Source organism: Nyctereutes procyonoides, unplaced genomic scaffold (assembly GCF_905146905.1).
Source record: "Nyctereutes procyonoides isolate TBG_1078 unplaced genomic scaffold, NYPRO_anot_genome, whole genome shotgun sequence".
Taxonomy (NCBI): domain Eukaryota; kingdom Metazoa; phylum Chordata; class Mammalia; order Carnivora; family Canidae; genus Nyctereutes; species Nyctereutes procyonoides.
This window is the reverse complement of record NW_026575147.1, coordinates 13,544,132-13,563,412: the sequence shown is the minus strand read 5'-3', so window position 1 is coordinate 13,563,412 and position 19,281 is coordinate 13,544,132. Positions and strand designations below refer to the sequence as shown.

Below are 19,281 nucleotides of genomic sequence, written 5' to 3'. Positions count from 1 at the left end.
TGAGTGGCTCAGTGGGCTAAGAGTCTGCCTTTGGCTCAGGTCATGATCCTGGGGTCCTGGGATCAAGCCCTGAGTTGGGCTCCCTGCTCATGGGAGAGCCTGCTGCTCCCCCAGCTAGTGCTCACATACACATGTGCTCTCTGTCAAATAAATAAAATCTTTAAGAAATATATTCAGTTATTGCCTCGAGTCCTGCTTCTTCCTGACTCTAATTCATCCATGTGATGCCATCAGATTGGTCTCCCTGAGATGCTCCTCATGAAGCTCTTCTGGCCAAAACCTATTAATGGGTAAGTGACAAATGCCCTAACATTCCGGATCTCCACTGTATGATCCAACTGCCACCCAATCTGCATTCAAGCTTTCTGTCCTAGTCTACTTAAATCCCCAAATGTGACTTTTCATCACATGGTATAAAAAGCACATGGAATCTCTATTCCTCAGAACCTCAACTCTAGTAAACTTACAGCAAATCAAAACCTCTCCAAACTTCATGTTTTCTTTCAGTGAGATTGAATGCTAGTAGTCCACCTCTTGATCTAATTCATTGGGATCTAATTAATCTATTCAGAGTGTCAAATGGGATGTTTCTTCACCCAACCATAAACTGTACAGCCCCTTACAAATGGTATCTATCAGCGCTTCCCAAACTTTTCTGATCCCACAGCCTGGGGGAGACCCAGTGCCACATCTCTAGCAAGTTCTCATGAGTGAAAGGCTGCTGGTCTGGACCACACTTTGTGTGGGCAAGGGTACAGGCCACTCTCTCTTCTACATGTTTTTTCCAATTTTATGGTTTTCCATCTGAAATGACCTTCCCATTTCTCTTTAAACCCAAGCTCCAAAGTTCAGCTTAAGCTCAGTCCCTCTGAAGTCTTCAACAAGCCACTCCTGACACCAATGGCTCCTTTCTTAATTTCCAAAGCATCCATTGGGTGGCTGCACTATTTACGGGGGAAGTATTATTCTGCACATTGTAGATACAGTGAAATTCTAATTTGTTAATGATTTCTCATATCCTGAAGGAAAGAAACCCTAGCTTACATTTCTCTATCCTTCCAAGTTAACCCAACATACCACTGTATACATAACAGCCTAGGATACATTTTGTTAACTACTTCCTTACAGGATGGTGTAGGGGGAAAAATAGATGATGATGGATGACAACCTAGTAATTCCAGGACCTAATCCTGGTTCCAACCACTAATTAAGATTTTGGACAAATTAAGCATTTGGGTAAACAGTGATTTAATCTGCATCTGTTTTTTCCTCCCTCTCAATCTTTTCTTTCAAATAAAATGGGAATACCACCACCTGACCATCTTCCTTCTGTTACTTCTGCTTCATTCTTAAAAAATTGTAGTGAGTACCAACACTTTACAACACATTATATTATGAGCCTCAGGTGATAACAAGGATGGATAAGAAACAATTATTTCCTTCTAGGCAAATACATTCAACCGAGGACAACAAATATGCACAAAGCTGCAAACACAAGGCCGATTTTGACAAACGCGGTATTAGCCATGGTAGAAATGAGGTTAATGAGAACACAAAGAAAGTGAATGGGAATTCCAACTGGGAGAATAAAGAAAAGCTTGCTTGACACCCGAGCTAGGAAGTAAAAGCTAGGAATAACTTGTAAGGGGTTATTAGGCCAAAAAACCCCCAAAAAACAAAAAAGACAATCGGAGTCAGGAAAGCAAAGAATGTATTTTTAGTGTTCTCTGAAGAAGTATTACAGGGCTCACTGAGTTTTTCCCAAATTTCAGTCATCTGGTTACCCCCTTGCAAGAGTTTTATGTACCCATTTTCTATTATTTACTTAAAAGTCTTTTAATTTTATTTAAATTCCAGTTAGTTGGGGCACCTGGGTAGCTCAGTTGGTAGCTGTCTTTGGCTCAGGGCATGATCCCAGGGTCCTGGATAGAGTCCCACATTGGGCTCCCTGCTCAGTGGGAAATCTGCTTTTCCCTCTCCCCCATTTGTGTTCTTCTCTCTCAAATAAATAAATAAAATCTTAAAAAAAATAAATTCCAGTCAGTTAACATACAGTGTAATATTAGTTTCAGGTGTATAATATAGGGATTCTACATTTCCATACATTACTCAGTACTTACCCTGACAAGTGAACTCCTTAATCCCCATCACCTATTTCACCCACCCCCCATCCTCTCCCCTCTGGTAACCATCAGTGTGTTCTTTAGAGTTTAGAGTCTCTTTCTTGGTTTGCCTCTCTTTTTTTCCCTTTGCTCATTTGTTTTCTTAAATTTCACATGAGTGAAATTATATGGTATTTGTCTTTCTCTTACTGATTTATTTTGCTTAACATAATGCTCTCCAGCTCCATTCATGTCACTGCAAATTATTAGATTTCATTTTTATGGGTAATATTCCATTGTGTGTATATGCACACACACACAGACACACACCACATCTTCTTTATACAGTCATCAATTGATGGACACTTGGTTGTTTCTATGATTTGGCTAATGTAGATAATGCTGCTATAAACACTGGGGGGCTGTGTCCTTTTGAATTATCATGTTTGTATCCTTCAGGCAAATACCTGGTAGTGCACTTGCTGGATTGTAGGGTAGTTCCAATTTCAAATTTTTGAGGAAACTCCATACTGTTCTCCAGAATGGCTACACCAGTAGCATTCCCACCAACAGTGCAAGAGGGTTCCCCTTTCTCCATATCACTGCCAACACCTGTTATTATTTTTGTTGTTGATTTTAGCTATTCTGACAGGTGTGAGGTAGTATCTCGTTGTGGTTTTGATTTGCATTTCCCTGATGAGCAGTGATATTGAACATCTTTTCATGTGTCTGTTGGCCATCTGTAAGCTTTCTTTGGAAAAATGTCTATTCATGTCTTCTGCCCATTTTTTTTAATGATTTTATTTATTTATTCATGAGAGACACACAGAGAGAAAGAGGCAGAGACACAGGCAGAGGGAGAAGCCAGCCCCATGCAGGGAGCCCGAAGTGGGACTCGATCCTGGGTCTCCAGGATCACGCCTGGGCCAAAGGTAGGCGCTAAACTGCTAAGCCACACAGGCTGCAATTTTGCCCATTTTTTAATTGGATTATTCATTTTCGGGGTGTTGAGTTTTAGAAGTTTTTTATATATTTTGGATACTAAGCCTTTATCAGATTATGTCATCTATAAATTCAATTAAAAATTTTTAACTTAAGCAAATTTGCTGAGAAATACAATTTTATACCAACAGAGATATGACCAAATAGAACTACAAAAATAAACACCATGTCATAATCTCAAGTGTTGCCTAGTATGTTTTTATGTAAGGTAGGACACAAGAGGGGCACCTAGGTGGCTCAGTCAGTTAAGCATCTGCCTTTGGCTCGGTTCATTTCAGGGTCCTGGGATTGAGCCCCACATGGGGCTCCCTGCTCAGCAGGGAGCCTGTTTCTCCTTCTCCCTCTGCCATTCCCCCCACTTGTGCTCTCTGGCTCTCTTGCTCTCTCTCACACACACAAATAAATAATCTTTAAAAAAAAAAAAAAGGTGAGCCACAAGAGATATTTTCAAGCAAGATCTGGGGGGAGGAGTGAAAGCAAAGGAGCAGCCATTCTTGCTTTTTACGCTCAGAAGGTTGGGGCAGGTGCTTCTGTGCCTCCCTTACATTCCCACTTCTTTGTTGGTTCACTTTGTTGGTGGAACAGGGCAGCTGAGCCTGCAGTTGAGCCACAATCCCCTGGACCCTCCCTCAGCATCTCTGACTCCTGGGCTAGGTGTGCATTGAGTTCTACAATGAAAGGCAGGTGCTTCATCAAGGCTGAAGGCAGTGAGAATGACACAGTTTCCAGTCAATTCTGATGGCTTCCAGGTCAGTTTCCCTTCCAGACTGCCTTCCCTGCAGACTCAAGCTCTAACATCAGACACAAAGACAGCAACTTCACAGGGACTATTTAGCCAGCTCCCCCAATTGCATATGGTCAAATTTCTGTAATAATTCATTGACTACATGCATAATAATATATACAAATATATATGATAAACACACACATTTATATACACCTACATGTGTCCCCATCCCAGGAGTTCTGCTTCCTGCCTCTCTGGCTGAACTGTGACTGACACCACCTTGAACAAACATGATACATTAGCACTTATCAAATCTGGAAGTAGATATACGTATGTTTATGACATTCTTTCCTGTATTTTGTTTGAAATGTTTCAGAACTTAAAAAAGTAGTTTTAAATGAAAAGGTATAGTAAAGGGCAGCCCCGGTGGCGCAGCGGTTTAGCGCCGCCTGCAGCCCAGGGTGTGATCCTGGAGACCCTGGATGAGTCCCACGTCAGGCTCTCTGCATGGAGCCTGCTTCTCCATCTGCCTGTGTCTCTGCCTCTCATTCTCTCTCTGCGTCTCTATGAATAAATAAAATCTTAAAAAAAAAGAAAAAAAAAGAAAAGGTATAGTAAATAAATTAAAACCAGAATAAAGTTATTAAATTCCAACAGGGTAATGTTTTCTGCTCAGAAAGCTCAGAAAGGTCTGAGCTTTCTTTAAGCCTTACTTCTAATCCATTCCCTTTGCTCAGACAGAAATATTTGCAAATGTATTGAGAAGTGCTAGCACCAAAGGAGACTTTCCTCTTAGATAAAAGATAGAGATTAAGGAAGAACTAAAGAGGGAATAACCCTGTCACTTTATTAGCTGATGCAATTTAATACTATTTCCATATACCCCTAAACCTACCACACAAGCCATTCTTTGGGACATCATGTCATGCAGAAAGATAAAAGATTAGAAATGACGAGAGGGCACTTGTGATGAGCACCGGGTGTTGTGTGTAAGTGATGAATCCCAGAATCCTACTCCAGAAACCAATGCTGCCCTGTAGGTTAACTAACAAAATTTAAATTAAAAAAAAAAAAAAAACAAAACAGAGATCCCTGGGTGGCTCAGCAATTTAACGCCTGCCTTTGGCCCAGAGCATGATCCTGGAGTCCTGGGATCGAGTCCCACATCGGGCTCCCTGTATGGAGCCTGCTTCTCCCTCTGCCTGAGTCTCTGCCTCACTCTGTGTGTGTCTCTCATGAATAAATAAATAAAATCTTTAAAACAAAAAGATTAGATTAGAAATGACTAATGAAATGGAGTAATATAGAATCAAGAACAAAGGTCAGGGGATATCCCTGGAAGGAGGGTAGAGTTGTCTTCTTCTTGGACGTTGTGGAAAACTATAATGCTAGGTGAGCATTCAGAATAAAAATTCTGAAGTAAAAGGAAGGGGTATTTAGGAAGTTGACATTTCTATACCACCCATAAAGTTGAAAGAAAGAACATCTGGGGAGAAAGGGAGCAATGGAGTCAAGAGAAATCTGAGCTTAGGAAGGGTAGTCAACACCCAAGTAGGAGAAGACTACCGCCCAAGGTGCATGGGTTTCAGAGCTGTGAAAAAGAGGAACCAACAAGCCTACATTTGCAACAAGAGGAACAGAATAAGCAAACTACAGTACAGCCATATGTCAGAACACCACACTACAGCCATTAGAAAATATGTGGTTGTTCATTTATGAGCACAGTAAGGCATTCACAATACCACTGAGAGACAAAAATCAGATTAGGATACAAATTTACACACAAAAAAAGACAAATGTACACATTCGTATAATAAAAAGTCTGGAAGGCAATCCACTGAAATGGGAGCATGTTTCATGTCTGGGTGGTCGAAGTTCTGGTGGGTTTTTTTTTCCTTTTTTCTATATTTTCCCTTTTTTGTACAATCACTGTATATGACTTGATGAGCATCACATGATTCCATAAGTGCAGATGTCTGTTTCTGCCTGAATATTTGGTTAAGGAAACCAGAGACGAGATTCCTGTGTGTGTCTTGGGATTTGCTGGCTCTCCCTCCTAAGGCAGCCTCTGACTGTGTGGATGAATCAAGCTCATATTCTGCAGACCTCAAGGTGACACTGACACAATGCCAACCAACTGCTGGGCATTGGGCAACTTTAAGAAATTGTGAACTTGCAAAACAAATTAATTAGACACTCATGGTCCAGCCATTTCCCAGAGCACAGTAATGACTGAGACCTATCTACAGAGACGCCCTCAGCCATCTCACAGCAGAGGGTCACAGCATTCCAGTCTGGTGGTCTTACTGTCTTCACAATTTTAATGACCTGTGTGTGTGTGTGTACTGTCTTATTAAGGTAATACCTTCTGTGTCAGGGCACATGTTAAGCAGCTGTGCTGTGGGTGGCCCTGGCAGGCATGCTGCTGGGATGTGGGCGCTGCAGAGGTGTTGAGCTTTGCTTTCCAAGGCATATTCCAATTCTTGAGATGCCCGAGGCTCGAGGCTCAGAGGAGCTTCCTTAAAGCTCCTGGAGGCTCCATTTATTTCCATAACCGCCCTAGATGGAAATCTGGTCTGCAACTTCATCTGCTTTACACCAGGGGGCAGTGTCTGTCTATAGACAACAGCTTTCCTGAGGACAGACTGGGGCCAAGTGTAGCTCTGGTCTCTCTGAACTATGGTGCCCCATTCACCTAAAGTGATGGAAGAACACGAGCAAAGGGTCCCCAGTTTATCACCCCAACTGACGGCCACAGTCTGAGGGCAGAGAGTACTACATCTGAGGGTAGGGCAGCATAAAACTTGCTCAAACTAGCTGCAAACCATGGTGGATGCTCGATGTTCTTGGAGTCAGGATAGAGCAGCTCTAACTGATGCCACAGGTTCTCATCCCAGCTGAACGCCTGGTGGTGCTGAGAGAGAATCCCTTGAGGCACAGGGACTGGTCCTAATGACTAACATGGAGAGGTCTTCACTAATGTTTCCTGTAGGAACTTGCTTAGGGTGGAGGGGTTGGGACCACCTTAGAGCTATCTCACCAAAGGGAGTCTTTCCACGCATCTCCTGGGGAGATTAAGACCCGGAGGCAGATGCAAGCAGGCAGGAGACATTCGTTGTGCCAGTGCTCTATACAGAGTTTGGTAAAGCTCCCTGAACAAAACTCCCTCGACCCCAAGCTCCTAACTGTGAAATTCACTGACCGCAATTTCCAAGGCTAACTGGTTAAAGGAACAGCAATGGGAGAGTGGACGGGTATTCACATACGGTGAATTTTCTTCTAAGTATGGACATCTTCTTTTCTAAACATTTTTGTTTTTCAAAACTTAACAGAGAAGCAAAACAAAATAAAATTCATCAACCCACCCACACAATTAACTGGTTTCTTTTATTATATTCGCTTCCGATTTTTAAAATACAGTATTACGAATACAGAGCAAATCTCGCTGATAGCCTTTCTAGTCCCAACCTGTCCCTTCATCCCCTGGAGGTAACCAACCTTTTGAATTGAGCGTGGAGCCTTCCACTCCATGTGTTTATACTTCTACATTGTCCATTTACATTCATAAACCAAATGTGGGATTGTTTCCTATGTTTTTACAAATTTTTATGAAGAGCTAAGTATCACATTGTACACATCACGCTGGCTGTTTTTTGTTTTTTTTTCATTAAACGTCGTGTTTTAAAAATTCATCCCTGTGGCTATTTATAAATGGTTCATTTACTTCAACTGTTATATTCTATCAAATTTCTACCACATTTTAATTATCTGGTCCCTTTTTGAGAGTCATTCAGGTGGCTACTAACTTTTGTTATTACAAATGGTGCTGCAATAAACATCCTGGATGTGCATAACATCCTTATGCACATGTTCAAGAGACAGCGGGATGATGTACACTAGGAGTCCAATGCTGGGTTTTCATTGTGTTAGTGCCAAATTGTTCTCTAAACTGCTAGTCCCCGCTTCTCCTCATCTTCATCACACCTGTACTGTTAGACTATTTAATGTTTGCTAATCTAATAAGTGTGAAATGATATTTCATAGTCCTTTAATACACCTGTCCCAGATGACTACCGAAGGTAAACATCTTTTCACATGTTGACTAATGCACTCTTCTCTTCTGCACACTACCTGGTCAATCATTCGACCTCCTAAAGAAGGTATTTATTGCGTAAATGACTTGAATGCACTGGATCTGATAAATAAGGTTGGGGTTATTAAGAGTTTCTATTAAAATAATGCACATCAGGACACCTGAGGACCATACATACCTCAAGCTCTGGTTCACACTGACATCACAATTTTGCTGGTGAAACTAATGCTTCTTACGGGTTACAGGTTCTTGTTTGCTAATGGATGTTTTAGGCCCTGTGCAAATTATACTACAATCTGTGATTCGTGATCCCTAGGAAAATGAAGGAGCTGGAGCCTATAGCTTAGAACAAAGAAGTAGGATCCATTTTCACTCTGTGTCTAAAGGGATCCAAAAACAAAGAATTGTATTCCAACACTCCTCCTCCAGACAGCCTGGCAAACAAACACACACATACACAAACACCAAATAATGATGATGGTGTCAACCCTGAATCACTGTCAGGAAATAGAAACAAAGTACACAGAATAATTCATATTTAAATACCACAAATAGCTCTTACCCAAGGGAAGGCACACATTTCTGGAGAGTGAGAATTTCACTAACTGCAAAACTGTAAACACTACCGCTTGCTTGTTCATAAGACTATTTTTACATAAGGCACTTATTTTTTCCTTTAGATTTTTGCTTATGAACTTTCAAACCACATTATCACTATTATCAGGGGCATCTGCATCATATAAAGAGAACTCTACAAAATCTACATCTGTTCCTCATGTATCTGAAAGCTGACCACTATAGAGATTTCAAAGATTGTGTTTACAAAGAGCGTGAATGTTAAGTCTCCTAGCTGAAGGAAACTGGATATTGAGGTAACTTTTGATGAGCTCCAAGATGGTATCAATAATCCGTGAAAACAGTTAACCTAAAGACCCTGAGAGTTGGCTTTGTAATGTGGTTTTGTGCTTTTGATTTTTGATTTTTATTTTTTGAAGATTTTATTTGTTCATGAGAGACACAGAGAAAGGCGGAGACACGGGCAGAGGGAGAAGCAGGCTCCTCAAGGGGATACCAATGCGGGACTCGATCCTGGACCCTGAGATCACGCCCTGAGCCCAAGGCAGGTGCACAACCACTGAGCCACTCAGGCGTCCTCAGGTTTTGTTCTTTTAGTTTGAACTTGGGATACGTCTGAAGTAAAGGCAGTTAAAACCTTTAATTAAAAATAATAATAATGGCCCCAGAAGGAAATAAAGGAAAGGATATAAAACCTGCTATCTCGGGGATCCCTGGGTGGCGCAGCGGTTTAGTGCCTGCCTTTGGCCCAGGGCGCGATCCTGGAGACCCGGGATCGAATCCCAAGTCGGGCTCCCGGTGCATGGAGCCTGCTTCTCCCTCTGCCTGTGTCTCTGCCTCTCTCTCTCTCACTGTGTGCCTATCATAAATAAATAAAACAAAAAAAAAAATTTAAAAAAAAAAAAAAACCTGCTATCTCTGTCTCTCTAGTTTTCTGTTTCTCAGCTGGGGTTGGTCATTACCAAACCACAGATGCAGAAAAGGCTCCTGCTGTAGCAGAGGCTCCCTGTCTGGCTGACTCTCTCTCTGGCAATCCCATCTACAACGCGCAGGGCTCCCTGGCAGGGCTCCCTCTCCCTGGCACTGCTGCTGTGCAGGTGGTCTGTTCGTTCCTTGGGCAACGGTACACCAGGGCTTTGGGTTTTATCTTCGAATTTTTTTAAGTCACCTCTATACCCAATATGGGGCTCGAACTCACAACACCAAGATCAAGGTTCCACCAACTGAGCCAGCAGGCACTCCAGGGCTTTGGGTTTTAAAGCAAACATCAACTTCCCACCTGAGCCTACCCTGAATAGGGCTTCTTACTTTTTCCTCTGTTGGAAGAAGCAACCTCCACAAGATAATGAAAGCATCGTTTTACAACTGTGTAATAAGGCTCCCAGGACTCCCACTCCACAGGCCGAGCCTAGCTGAAACCATCTCCAACAGACTTGGTAGAGAGATCTTTGGTGATGTCACTGTCATATCCAGGATAGCTATGGGCGACCTCAGGACCACCTGAATCATGTATCTCAATGGGGTGGTTAGGTCCTCATAAACAGGTACCACTATGAAGGATTCACTTCTGTCTGGATGGACCCATCTACCCTGTTGGGATAGACACAGCTACAGGGTGCCTCCCAGCCACACCTACAAAATAAACATCACTTATATCACTTATTCCCAACGCTTTTTTTTTTTTTAAGATTTTATCCATTTATTCATGAGAGACACAGAGAGAGAGAGGCAGAGACACTGGCAGAGGGAGAAGCAGGCTCCCTGCGGGGAGCCCGATGCAAGACTCGATTCCAGGACCCCGGGATCATGCCCTGAGCCAAAGGCAGACGCTCAACCACTGAGTCACCCAGGTGCCCCCAACACTCTTAAGATCTGATTCTTTGACTCCTAACTCTGGGAAACAAACAGGGGTAGTGGAAGGGGAGGTGGGCAGGGGGCTGGGGTGACTGGGTGATGGGCACTGAGGGGGGCACTTGATGGGATGAGCACTGGGTGATATGCTCTATGTTGGCAAATTGAACTCCAATAAAAAAAAATAATTCAAAATTTAAAAAAAGATCTAGTTCTTTGATGGCAAACACTGACCACATGTCAGGCAGGCATCAGTGGACGGTCAGTCACAGGCTTAGAGCTCTTTGCTACTAAACATTAACCAGTGCAGCCCGGGTGGCTCAGCGGTTTAGCACCTGCCTTTAGCCCAGGGTGTGATCCTGGAGGACGGGGGTCGAGTCCTGCGTCGGGCTCCCGGCATGGAGCCTGCTTCTCCCTCTGCCTGTGTCTCTCTGCCTCTCTCTCTCTGTCTCTCATGAATAGATAAATAAAAATCTTAAAAAAAACAAAGATTAGAAAAATAATAAAATAAACACTAACCAACTGGGTCAATCATAAAGAAGAGTAAGCAATGGAAACAACAGGTCCTGAACTCAGATCAGTGGCTATTCCAAGGTGGCACTCCCTCAAGATAAACTTCTTCTCTGTGCGTGGATACCTGTCTAGGCCTGTAAGAAGATAATGACAGCAGGTGGAGTACAGGGATGGGAGGTGGCACTGTTCAGAAAAGGAGTCATATTTCTGGGATGCTTGGTTAGAAGAGGAAAGAAAAAGAATTTTCCCAAAGAAAACATATTATAAATGAACATCAGGCATCACGGATACAATTCTGTTCACTCTTTTGTGATTTAGGAAATACTTTTTCCCCACAAGAAAATTGCATTTAAAGCTGAAACAACGAACATAAAGGAACTTCAGAATACTGCAGATTTGTGAACTAACAACTGGCTTTGCTAGAAAAAGGACTGACAACCTCTATCAGTCCATCATTCGAATAGCTTTTCTGGCTGGTGATAAAATCGGCTGAACTTGCAAATATTTTAGTGGAAAAAGTAATCAGTAAGAGAGCCTGTACCTTTCCCCACCCCCATCTTCCTGTTGAGCAGTTGCCTTGTGTGGGATTTAAGCAACTGGTTGGAGTGGTGGTTAGACTCATGACTTCCCTATACTTTCCCCAGGATAATTATCATTGCAGGTTCATTGTACTCCTTTAACTGTCTGCCCGCCTCTCCCCCCCAACCCCCCAGAAGATAAGCTTCAAGAGAAAGGGGCTTTGCTTTGTCCACCACTGTAGCCCCTGCTAAGCACACAGTAGGCACTCACTAAACAGGTGTTGAATGAAGGGGTGGTACAATGACTCACTCACAGTAGAAACCAGTAAAGAATGTGTGAATGAAGCGCCTTGAGAATATCGGGGGAAGTAACTGATGCTAAGTGGCCCATTCAAGCTGGCAAAGGAGTAACTCTTGCCTGGCAAAGTCTATCTATAGTGACCTTGAGCATTCTAAAACCTACATTTTTAGGCTGGGCTGGGCTGGGCAAGCAGTCTGAGAACTCTGTGCAACCAAGAACCGATTCTATTCTATAAGCACACGTCGTAGACGGCCTTATGCAGCTTGTAAAAGTCTCAGCCCGAGGCTGGCCTCTGGGCAGGATGACCCAGCAGAACTTCCACCCGAGTGAAATAAAGCTTCTTCACGGAAAGCGTCTGGAACAGGAAGCCCCCTGGAATCCAGGAAAAGACGGTGAGCAGAGACCCAGACGTGAGGGAGGCCGCTCGGGATGGGGCCGGGCTCTCCCGGGGCCCCGGATTCCAAGGTGACCGGAGCCACAGGTGAGGACAATCCCCTGGCGCATTCCCCGCGTCTCGCAGGTAACCGGGGAACTGGGCACCGTTTATCCTCCGCTCAAAGGCTGAAGCACAGCTCCCCGGCTCCTTCCCCCGCGCGGGGCGGCGGGGCGGCGGGGCGGCGGGGCGGCGGGGCGGCGGGCGGCGGGGCGGGGGCCCCGGGCGGAACCGCCCTAGGGGGCAGGCTCGCAGGCCAGGCCCGCCGGCGACCTCGGCTCGCTGCGGCCCCCGGGGCGCTCGCGCGGGGGGCGGGGGGCGGGGGACGGGGGGCTGGGGCCCCCGGGGTTTGCGCGCCCGCGGCGGGGGTGGGGGTGGGGGTGGGGGCGGGAGCGGGGGCGGGGCACTCACCTGCAGCAGCACCGCCAGCAGGAAGCACAAGTACATCTGGTAGATGCCCATCTCCCCCACCGCCTGGAACGCCTCCTCCACCTCCATGGCTGGCCCGGCCCGGCGGCCCCGGCGCGGCCCCGGCGGCGCGGAGCGGGAGCGGGCGCGGGCGCGGGCGCGGGCGCGGCGGCGGGGAGGGGCGAGCGCGGAGCCCGAGCGAGCGCGGGGAGGGGCGGGGGCGGGGGCGGGGGCGGGGGCGGGGGCGGGGCGCTGCTGCCGCCGCCCCGACCGCGGGGCTTCCCGGCGGGGCCGTGCGTCCGGGCGAGGCCGGGGTGCGCGCCCTGGCGGGGCGAGGGAAGCGGGAGTGCGCTCGGGCTGCGGCATCCGCGCGGATGGAGACGCCTCCCGGCCCTGCTTGGCGCGGGGGCGCAAGGCGCGGGGGCGCAAGGCGCGGCGACCTGGCGGCGGCTCGGCGTGGGGTGTCCGTTCGTACAAGTCGGGGGCGCCGCGCTGGAGCCCCGGGACGGGAGCGCTGGCCCGCGTTCCTGCGCCGCCCTCGCGGTGCGAGCCCGCTGGGGATCACGGGTCCACAAGTTCTCGCAAAGCCGCGAGATTCGTTTGCGAATAGAAATCGGCCCGGGGGCAAAGGAACTGCGGGAGAGCGCGGGGGCCGGGGGGGCCGGGGGGGCCGGAGGGGCCGGAGGGGCCCAGCGGCCTCGGCCGGGCAGGAAGGGGGGGGAGGGGGGGAGGGGGGAAGGGGAGGTCCCTCGTTCCCGCACCCCCCGAGCTGCCCAGCACTCCCTGGTCCAGGCCCTGACGACGGGCCCCAGAATGTTTTATTCGGGCTCCCGCCTCCAGGACAGCGAGGCAGGCCGACGGGCTTCTTTTCTTCCCACCTCCCTGCCGCCGTCTGCGTTTGGCCGTAAGCTCGCCCGGCTTCGCGGCGGGGGCTGGAAGTGTTCGGTAAAACCCTCCTCTGAACCCTCTGGATTGGCTTGCTTCGCGGTGATCCCCTGCATTATGGAGATAGATCGCGCACATTTTTATGACTTTCCGTTCTTAAGTCACTTTTTTTGGTTTGTAGTAGGCTTGTTCATCTTGTTCTCTTAGGCTTTATAAAATCGTGCTCTCTCTCTGTTTATGCCGTATTTTTCATTGTTAATATTGTTTATTCTTCACTCGTACCAGTCGTGCTAGAGGTTTCTCTCTTTTTCTTAAAGACCCACTTTTATTTTGTGGTTTTTCTCCCGTGTTTCTTTGCTTTCTGTTTTATGGATTATGTGAACTCCTCCTTACTTTCATCACTGTGTGATTGTTTTATTAGCTACATGACTTGAAAGTTCAGCTTAATTGCTTTTCATTTTACTTTTTAAAGAATGATTACATTTCAGGCTCTGCATTTCTCCTTGCTCTGTCCTGCAACTTTTGTCATGTGGCTTTTGTTGCCTTTAGTTTGAAATATTCCGTGACATAATGTCCTCTTTAAACCAATGAACTGTTTGCTAAGGCTTGCTTGCTTCCCTTCTCTCTTTTCTTTCTTTCTTTTTCCAAGTTAGATGTTATTGCTGTTTTTAACCATCCTTTTATTGTTGAATGGTACTTTAAATATTTAAATGCTTTGGGAACAGAGATGATATTAAATCTTGGATATTGTTTGAGGTTTCTTGGGACCAAGTATGCGGTCATTTTAGAAAAATGGACTGAATGTATAGCAAATATTCTCCATTTGTTTGGGTGTAAGGTTCTCTGTATATTAGATCAAGCTTGTTGATTGTATCCAAGTAATGTTTGTTTCCACTGGATATATCAGTTTTTAATGACTGTGTCAAAATCTTCCAAATGTTTATCATTATGCAGTTTTTATCACGTTCTTTTTATTTTTGTAGGTCTGTAAAATTACCAATTGGATCATTTCTTTTATCATGATAAAATACTTCTTTTCCCTTTTAATGCTTTTTGTCTTGATTTTTATTTTGTCTATGTTAATATTGCTGCATCAGAGATTCTTTTGGTATTATTTTCCTTGTGATCTTTATTTTCATATTTTTGTGTTCATTATGTTCTAGGCATATTTATGGAAGGAGGATCTTTTTGTCCATCCAATTTGACAGTCTTTATCTTTTAACATGTGAATTAAATCCATTTATATTTATTGTGAGTGATATACTTAGAATTATTTCCGCCATTTCATTTTGTTTTCTGTTTGCCATCTTTTTCCTTCTTTTCCTTTTCGGCCATCTGTTGGGCTCCAAAAGCCATTTTTATCCTGCCCTTCTCTTTTTGCTCTTTTGGGGACCTACAGATTGCATTATTATTATTATTATTATTATTATTTATTTTGGTAGTTACTCCTATATTATTAGCATCTATATAACTACACACTCTTCTCTAATGTTCATAGGCACTTAATACACCTATTCTCTTTTCAAACTTATAGGAACCTACCTACACAAGATTCTGAAGGCATACAGAACAAGTCTCCCCAAAATGTGTCACTTCAGCATGTTGACTATTTTTAGCAGAAGGCAATAGAGGTACAGCGAACTGAAGAAACATTTTTTTCTCCTTAAATTACCTAAAAGAATTTAGATGGGAGGCCTAACCCAGAAAGAGAATGATTACTAAGAGATAACTTTTTTTATCTGAAAGACTTATCTGAATGGCAAGACAAATGTAATTACCAACTATCTGCTCTTCTTACTGTCCTATGAATCACCCTTCGACTTTTACTCCAAGCCCCTATTCCATTCCTTATTTCAGGGTAGCATATAGGCCTCAAGTGCCCCACTTGTCCTTGGATATCAGATTCCCTGTATGCATGAAATTAAATGTTTTTCTCCTGTTAATCTAGCTTTGTTATTATTAAACGAGCCAAAGAAAAGAACCTCAAATGGTGGGATCCCTGGGTGGCGCAGCAGTTTAGCGCCTGCCTTTGGCCCAGGGCGTGATCCTGGAGACCCGGGATCGAATCCCACGTCGGGCTCCCGGTGCATGGAGCCTGCTTCTCCCTCTGCCTATGTCTCTGCCTCTTTCTCTCTCTCTGTGACTATCATAAATAAATAAAAACTTAAAAAAATTAAAATATTTAAAAAAAAAAAAGAACCTCAAATGGTAAGAGGAAAATGTTTTCTCCCCAACAATTCTAAGAATGCTTTATCTGAGAAAACATAGGACATAAAGATGTTATATTCCAGAATATTTCATAAGGTGACTCAAGAAATTACTGATGTGGTGCTAAAACATTGGTGGAGGGCAGCCCGTGTGGCTCAGCGGTTTGGCGCCACCTTTGGTCCAGGGCGGGATCCTGGAGACCTGGGATCGAGTCCCACATCGGGCTCCCTGCATGGAGCCTGCTTCTCCCTCTGCCTGTGTCCCTGCCTCTCTCTCTCTCTCTCTCTATCTCTAATAAATAAATAAAATTAAAAAAAATAAAAAATAAATAAAACATTGGTGGAGAAAATTCATGTGAAATGTTTTATTTAAAAAACTTAACTATTGGGATGCCTGGGTGGCCCAGTTGTTGAGCATCTGCCTTTGGCTCAGGGCATGATCCCAATTCAGGGATCAAGTCCCACATCGGGCTCCCTGCATGGAGCCTGCTTCTCCCTCTGCCTGGGTCTCTGCCTCTCTCTGTGTCTCTCATGAATAAATAAATCAAATCTTAAAAAAAAAAAAAAAAAAAAAAGCTTATCTGTTGTTAAGAAAAATTAACCTGCACTTGGAAATAATAAGAAAGCAAGAGGAGGACTATGTATCCTTTCAATGTAGTAATGAAGCATTGTTTAACAGGCCCACCCTAGGATTATTTGATTTTTTTTTTAAGATTTTATTTATTCACGAAAGACACAAAGAGGCAGAGACACAAGCAGAGGGAGAAGCAGACTCCCTGCGGGGAGCCCAATGCTGGACTGGATCCGGTACCCCAGGATCAGGCCCTGAGCAGAAGGTAGACATGGAAGGCAGATACTCAATTACTGAGCGACCCAGGTATCCCAGGATTATTTAATTCTGTAAGAGAATTTATCTCCATTTAACTTTGTATTTACTACAAGTTGGATTCTAGATACTGTGCAGCTCCATATAAATTTGTAGATTTCTGTTCAGTGGAGATGTAAATGATTATGTTCGATAGAAAAGATAATCTATTATTTCATTACCCTATAAAACATTCATTTGTTTTGTACAAATCTAGAAATCCTATTTTAACATGCTTTTGTTCCCCTAGAAATTACCAGTTTCTCAACTGCTCTTGGCACCAGCTTTACCATAATACTGGTTCTTTCATCAATTAAAATCTTTGACATGGGTCATTCTCTATTGGTAAGGGAGTCATATTTTTAACTCTTGAAAATATTCTTTGACATCATGATGTATGGGGAATGAAAACATACGAATATAGTACGATATATGGCTAAATTAATAAATTGTTAAGTAGAAATTTGGTTATTTCATCTTACTTCCTAAAAATTTATATATTAATCCATCTTACATCAGACATATATGCTAAAAGCAGTTGGCTAGTGTGAGAGCGGAAAGTGCAACCTGTGGATTGTCAGAAATGAGGCCTGATGGGTTGATAGAGGCCAGGTATGCATGCAGTGCTAAGGAGCTTAAACTTTCTCCCACAAGGAATGGGGAACCACTGAAGTGTTTTAAGCTGGAGTGGTATGATTTTTAAAAGATGACTTGACAGCAGTGTTAAGAGCATGTAACACCAGTTGAAACACTGCTGTAATGATCCAGGCAAAAACCAATGAGGACCTGAGGGCTCAAGCGGGAACAGTAATAATAGAAATGGAGAAGTGAAGTCAGATTTAAAAGTAAAATTTCAAAAATTGATAGTGACTGCATTTTGCACAGGCAAAAGAGAGGGAAATCAGGAATGACGCCTATATTTCTGACCTTGATGACTGAGAAAATGGAGGTACTATTAACTGAGGTAGGGAACGCGGAGGGTGGGGTAGGTTGGTAGAGAGGTGGGCTGCAGGGCCTCCGACCGGAATGGTCCTGTTGAGAGGCATTGCTATTTTAAATGGCCGTTGCCCCTTTAAGATCCTGCCCTCCCCCCTTAACCCACCCAGGCCCCTGCTGGATTTCCTTGCCCTAATTTACAGTCCGCGCCGAGCTTCTGAGCATGCGCGGAAGAAAGAGCAGGACTAATTAAAGCTCTCCTGAGGCTCCAGGTATTGCATCTGTGGCTCTTAGCAAAGAGTTCCTTTCTGAGAGCCTGTTTTCCCCATCTGACTGTTTTTTTTTTTCTCATTTTTCTTTTTCTTAAGCCCTTTCCTACCGTACTTTTATAGTACCTGAATCTGAATCTATCCTTTATCACTCAGGAGTAATGAGCATCGCGGGGTTCATTTTTTTTTTTTTAGATAATAAAAATTAAAATAATGTTTAGAATAGGTTATCAAATACATACTTTTTGGGATCTGAGAAGAAAAACGGTAAACTTGATTTGGTAAATTATATAAAGCTCTGAGGCAAATAGAATCAATCATTATAATCTTTTTAAAGTTATTATTCTAAAAGCTGCGCACCTAACCACTGTATCCTGTCTTCTGCTCTGTTGGTAATTTGGTGTCCCAAAAGGCCACTGAAATTTGCAAGGTAACAGGCGTCATGCACGTCCAGTGTTGTTTAAGTCCTCGGGAATCAGTGTCTAGACCCACCTGAATGTACTGAGAATTACTATCTTCTCTAAAAATCTGAAGAACATTTTTCCTTCTGCATAAACCTTCATGCTGTGATAACCCTTCATTGTTAGTACTTCACAGCAACGTACCTTCATAAAGATAACCAAAGGACAAATACCTCTGTCAACATTAAGATGATATAAACACAGCAAATATGATGGGAATAAACGGATCACAAGGAAGCCTCCCTCCTGGGTGGAAGGAGCAAGAGGACTGAGGGAGGAGAAGCAAAAAGCAGATGGAATTGGCAGGGGGATGAACATGTCTCGGTCAACTAGCCTCCCAAACCAACAACTGTCATTTAAAACCATCTTTGAGTGGATGACAAATGTATACTAAAATAAACCTAAATGAATGGGGAGAAATTGGCCATTCCCATGTCTTAAACCTTCGCAATTAAAAAAGAGAGAGAGGGAGAGAGGATGGGCATTAAAGAGGTCACATAATGTGATGAGCACTGAGTGTTATATGCAACTGATGAATTATTGAACTCTACAACTGAAACTAATGATGTACTATATGTTGGCTAATTGAATTTAAATTAAAAATAAAACAAGAAGGCAGCCCGGGTGCCTCAGCGGTTTAGCGCACACCTTCAGAGTGATCCTGGAGACCCCAGATCGAGTCCGCATCTGGCTCCCTGCAGAGCCTGCGTCTCCCTCTGCCTGTGTCTCCGCCTCTCTCTCTGTCTCTCATGAATAAATAAATTTTTAAAAATCTTAAAAAAACAAAACAAGAGAAGAGGATGAATAGAGTTAAGTCTAAAATTCAGGAGGTTATGGTAGAATATGAAATATGAGGGAAATTTGCCATTGTCTTTGAATTTAGATAGTAGAGTGTTTTGCTTGCTGAGAGTCCAATTTTACATGATGTCTGTCCCAAGAGGCACTGAGCTTAGATAATAGGACATTCATTTAATTCAACAAATTCATTCCTAAGTGCTCAACTTTAATGTAAATGTCCATGTTGCTGTTTCTGGGGTTGCTGCTACTATTTCTTACATGGAAGTTAGCCAACAAGGGAGTACAGCCCGAAATGATGAATTTGCTTTACCCATGGGGTTGATAAACTGGGACAAC

General features: G+C 44.0%; 1 protein-coding gene across 3 annotated transcripts in view; it reads right to left on the bottom strand.

Annotated features, from left to right (window-relative positions):
- The window catches only part of SLC22A15 (solute carrier family 22 member 15), an 81,075-nt gene extending 68,401 nt beyond the window's left edge, over positions 1-12,674 (bottom strand). For all 3 annotated transcript variants that reach the window (XM_055312255.1, XM_055312256.1, XM_055312257.1), the window contains exon 1: positions 12,528-12,674. In XM_055312255.1, coding sequence (XP_055168230.1) covers positions 12,528-12,614 — 87 coding nt within the window. In that variant the 5' untranslated portion in view covers positions 12,615-12,674. The remainder of the gene's footprint in view (positions 1-12,527) is intronic.
- Between the last annotated feature and the right edge of the window lie 6,607 nt (positions 12,675-19,281).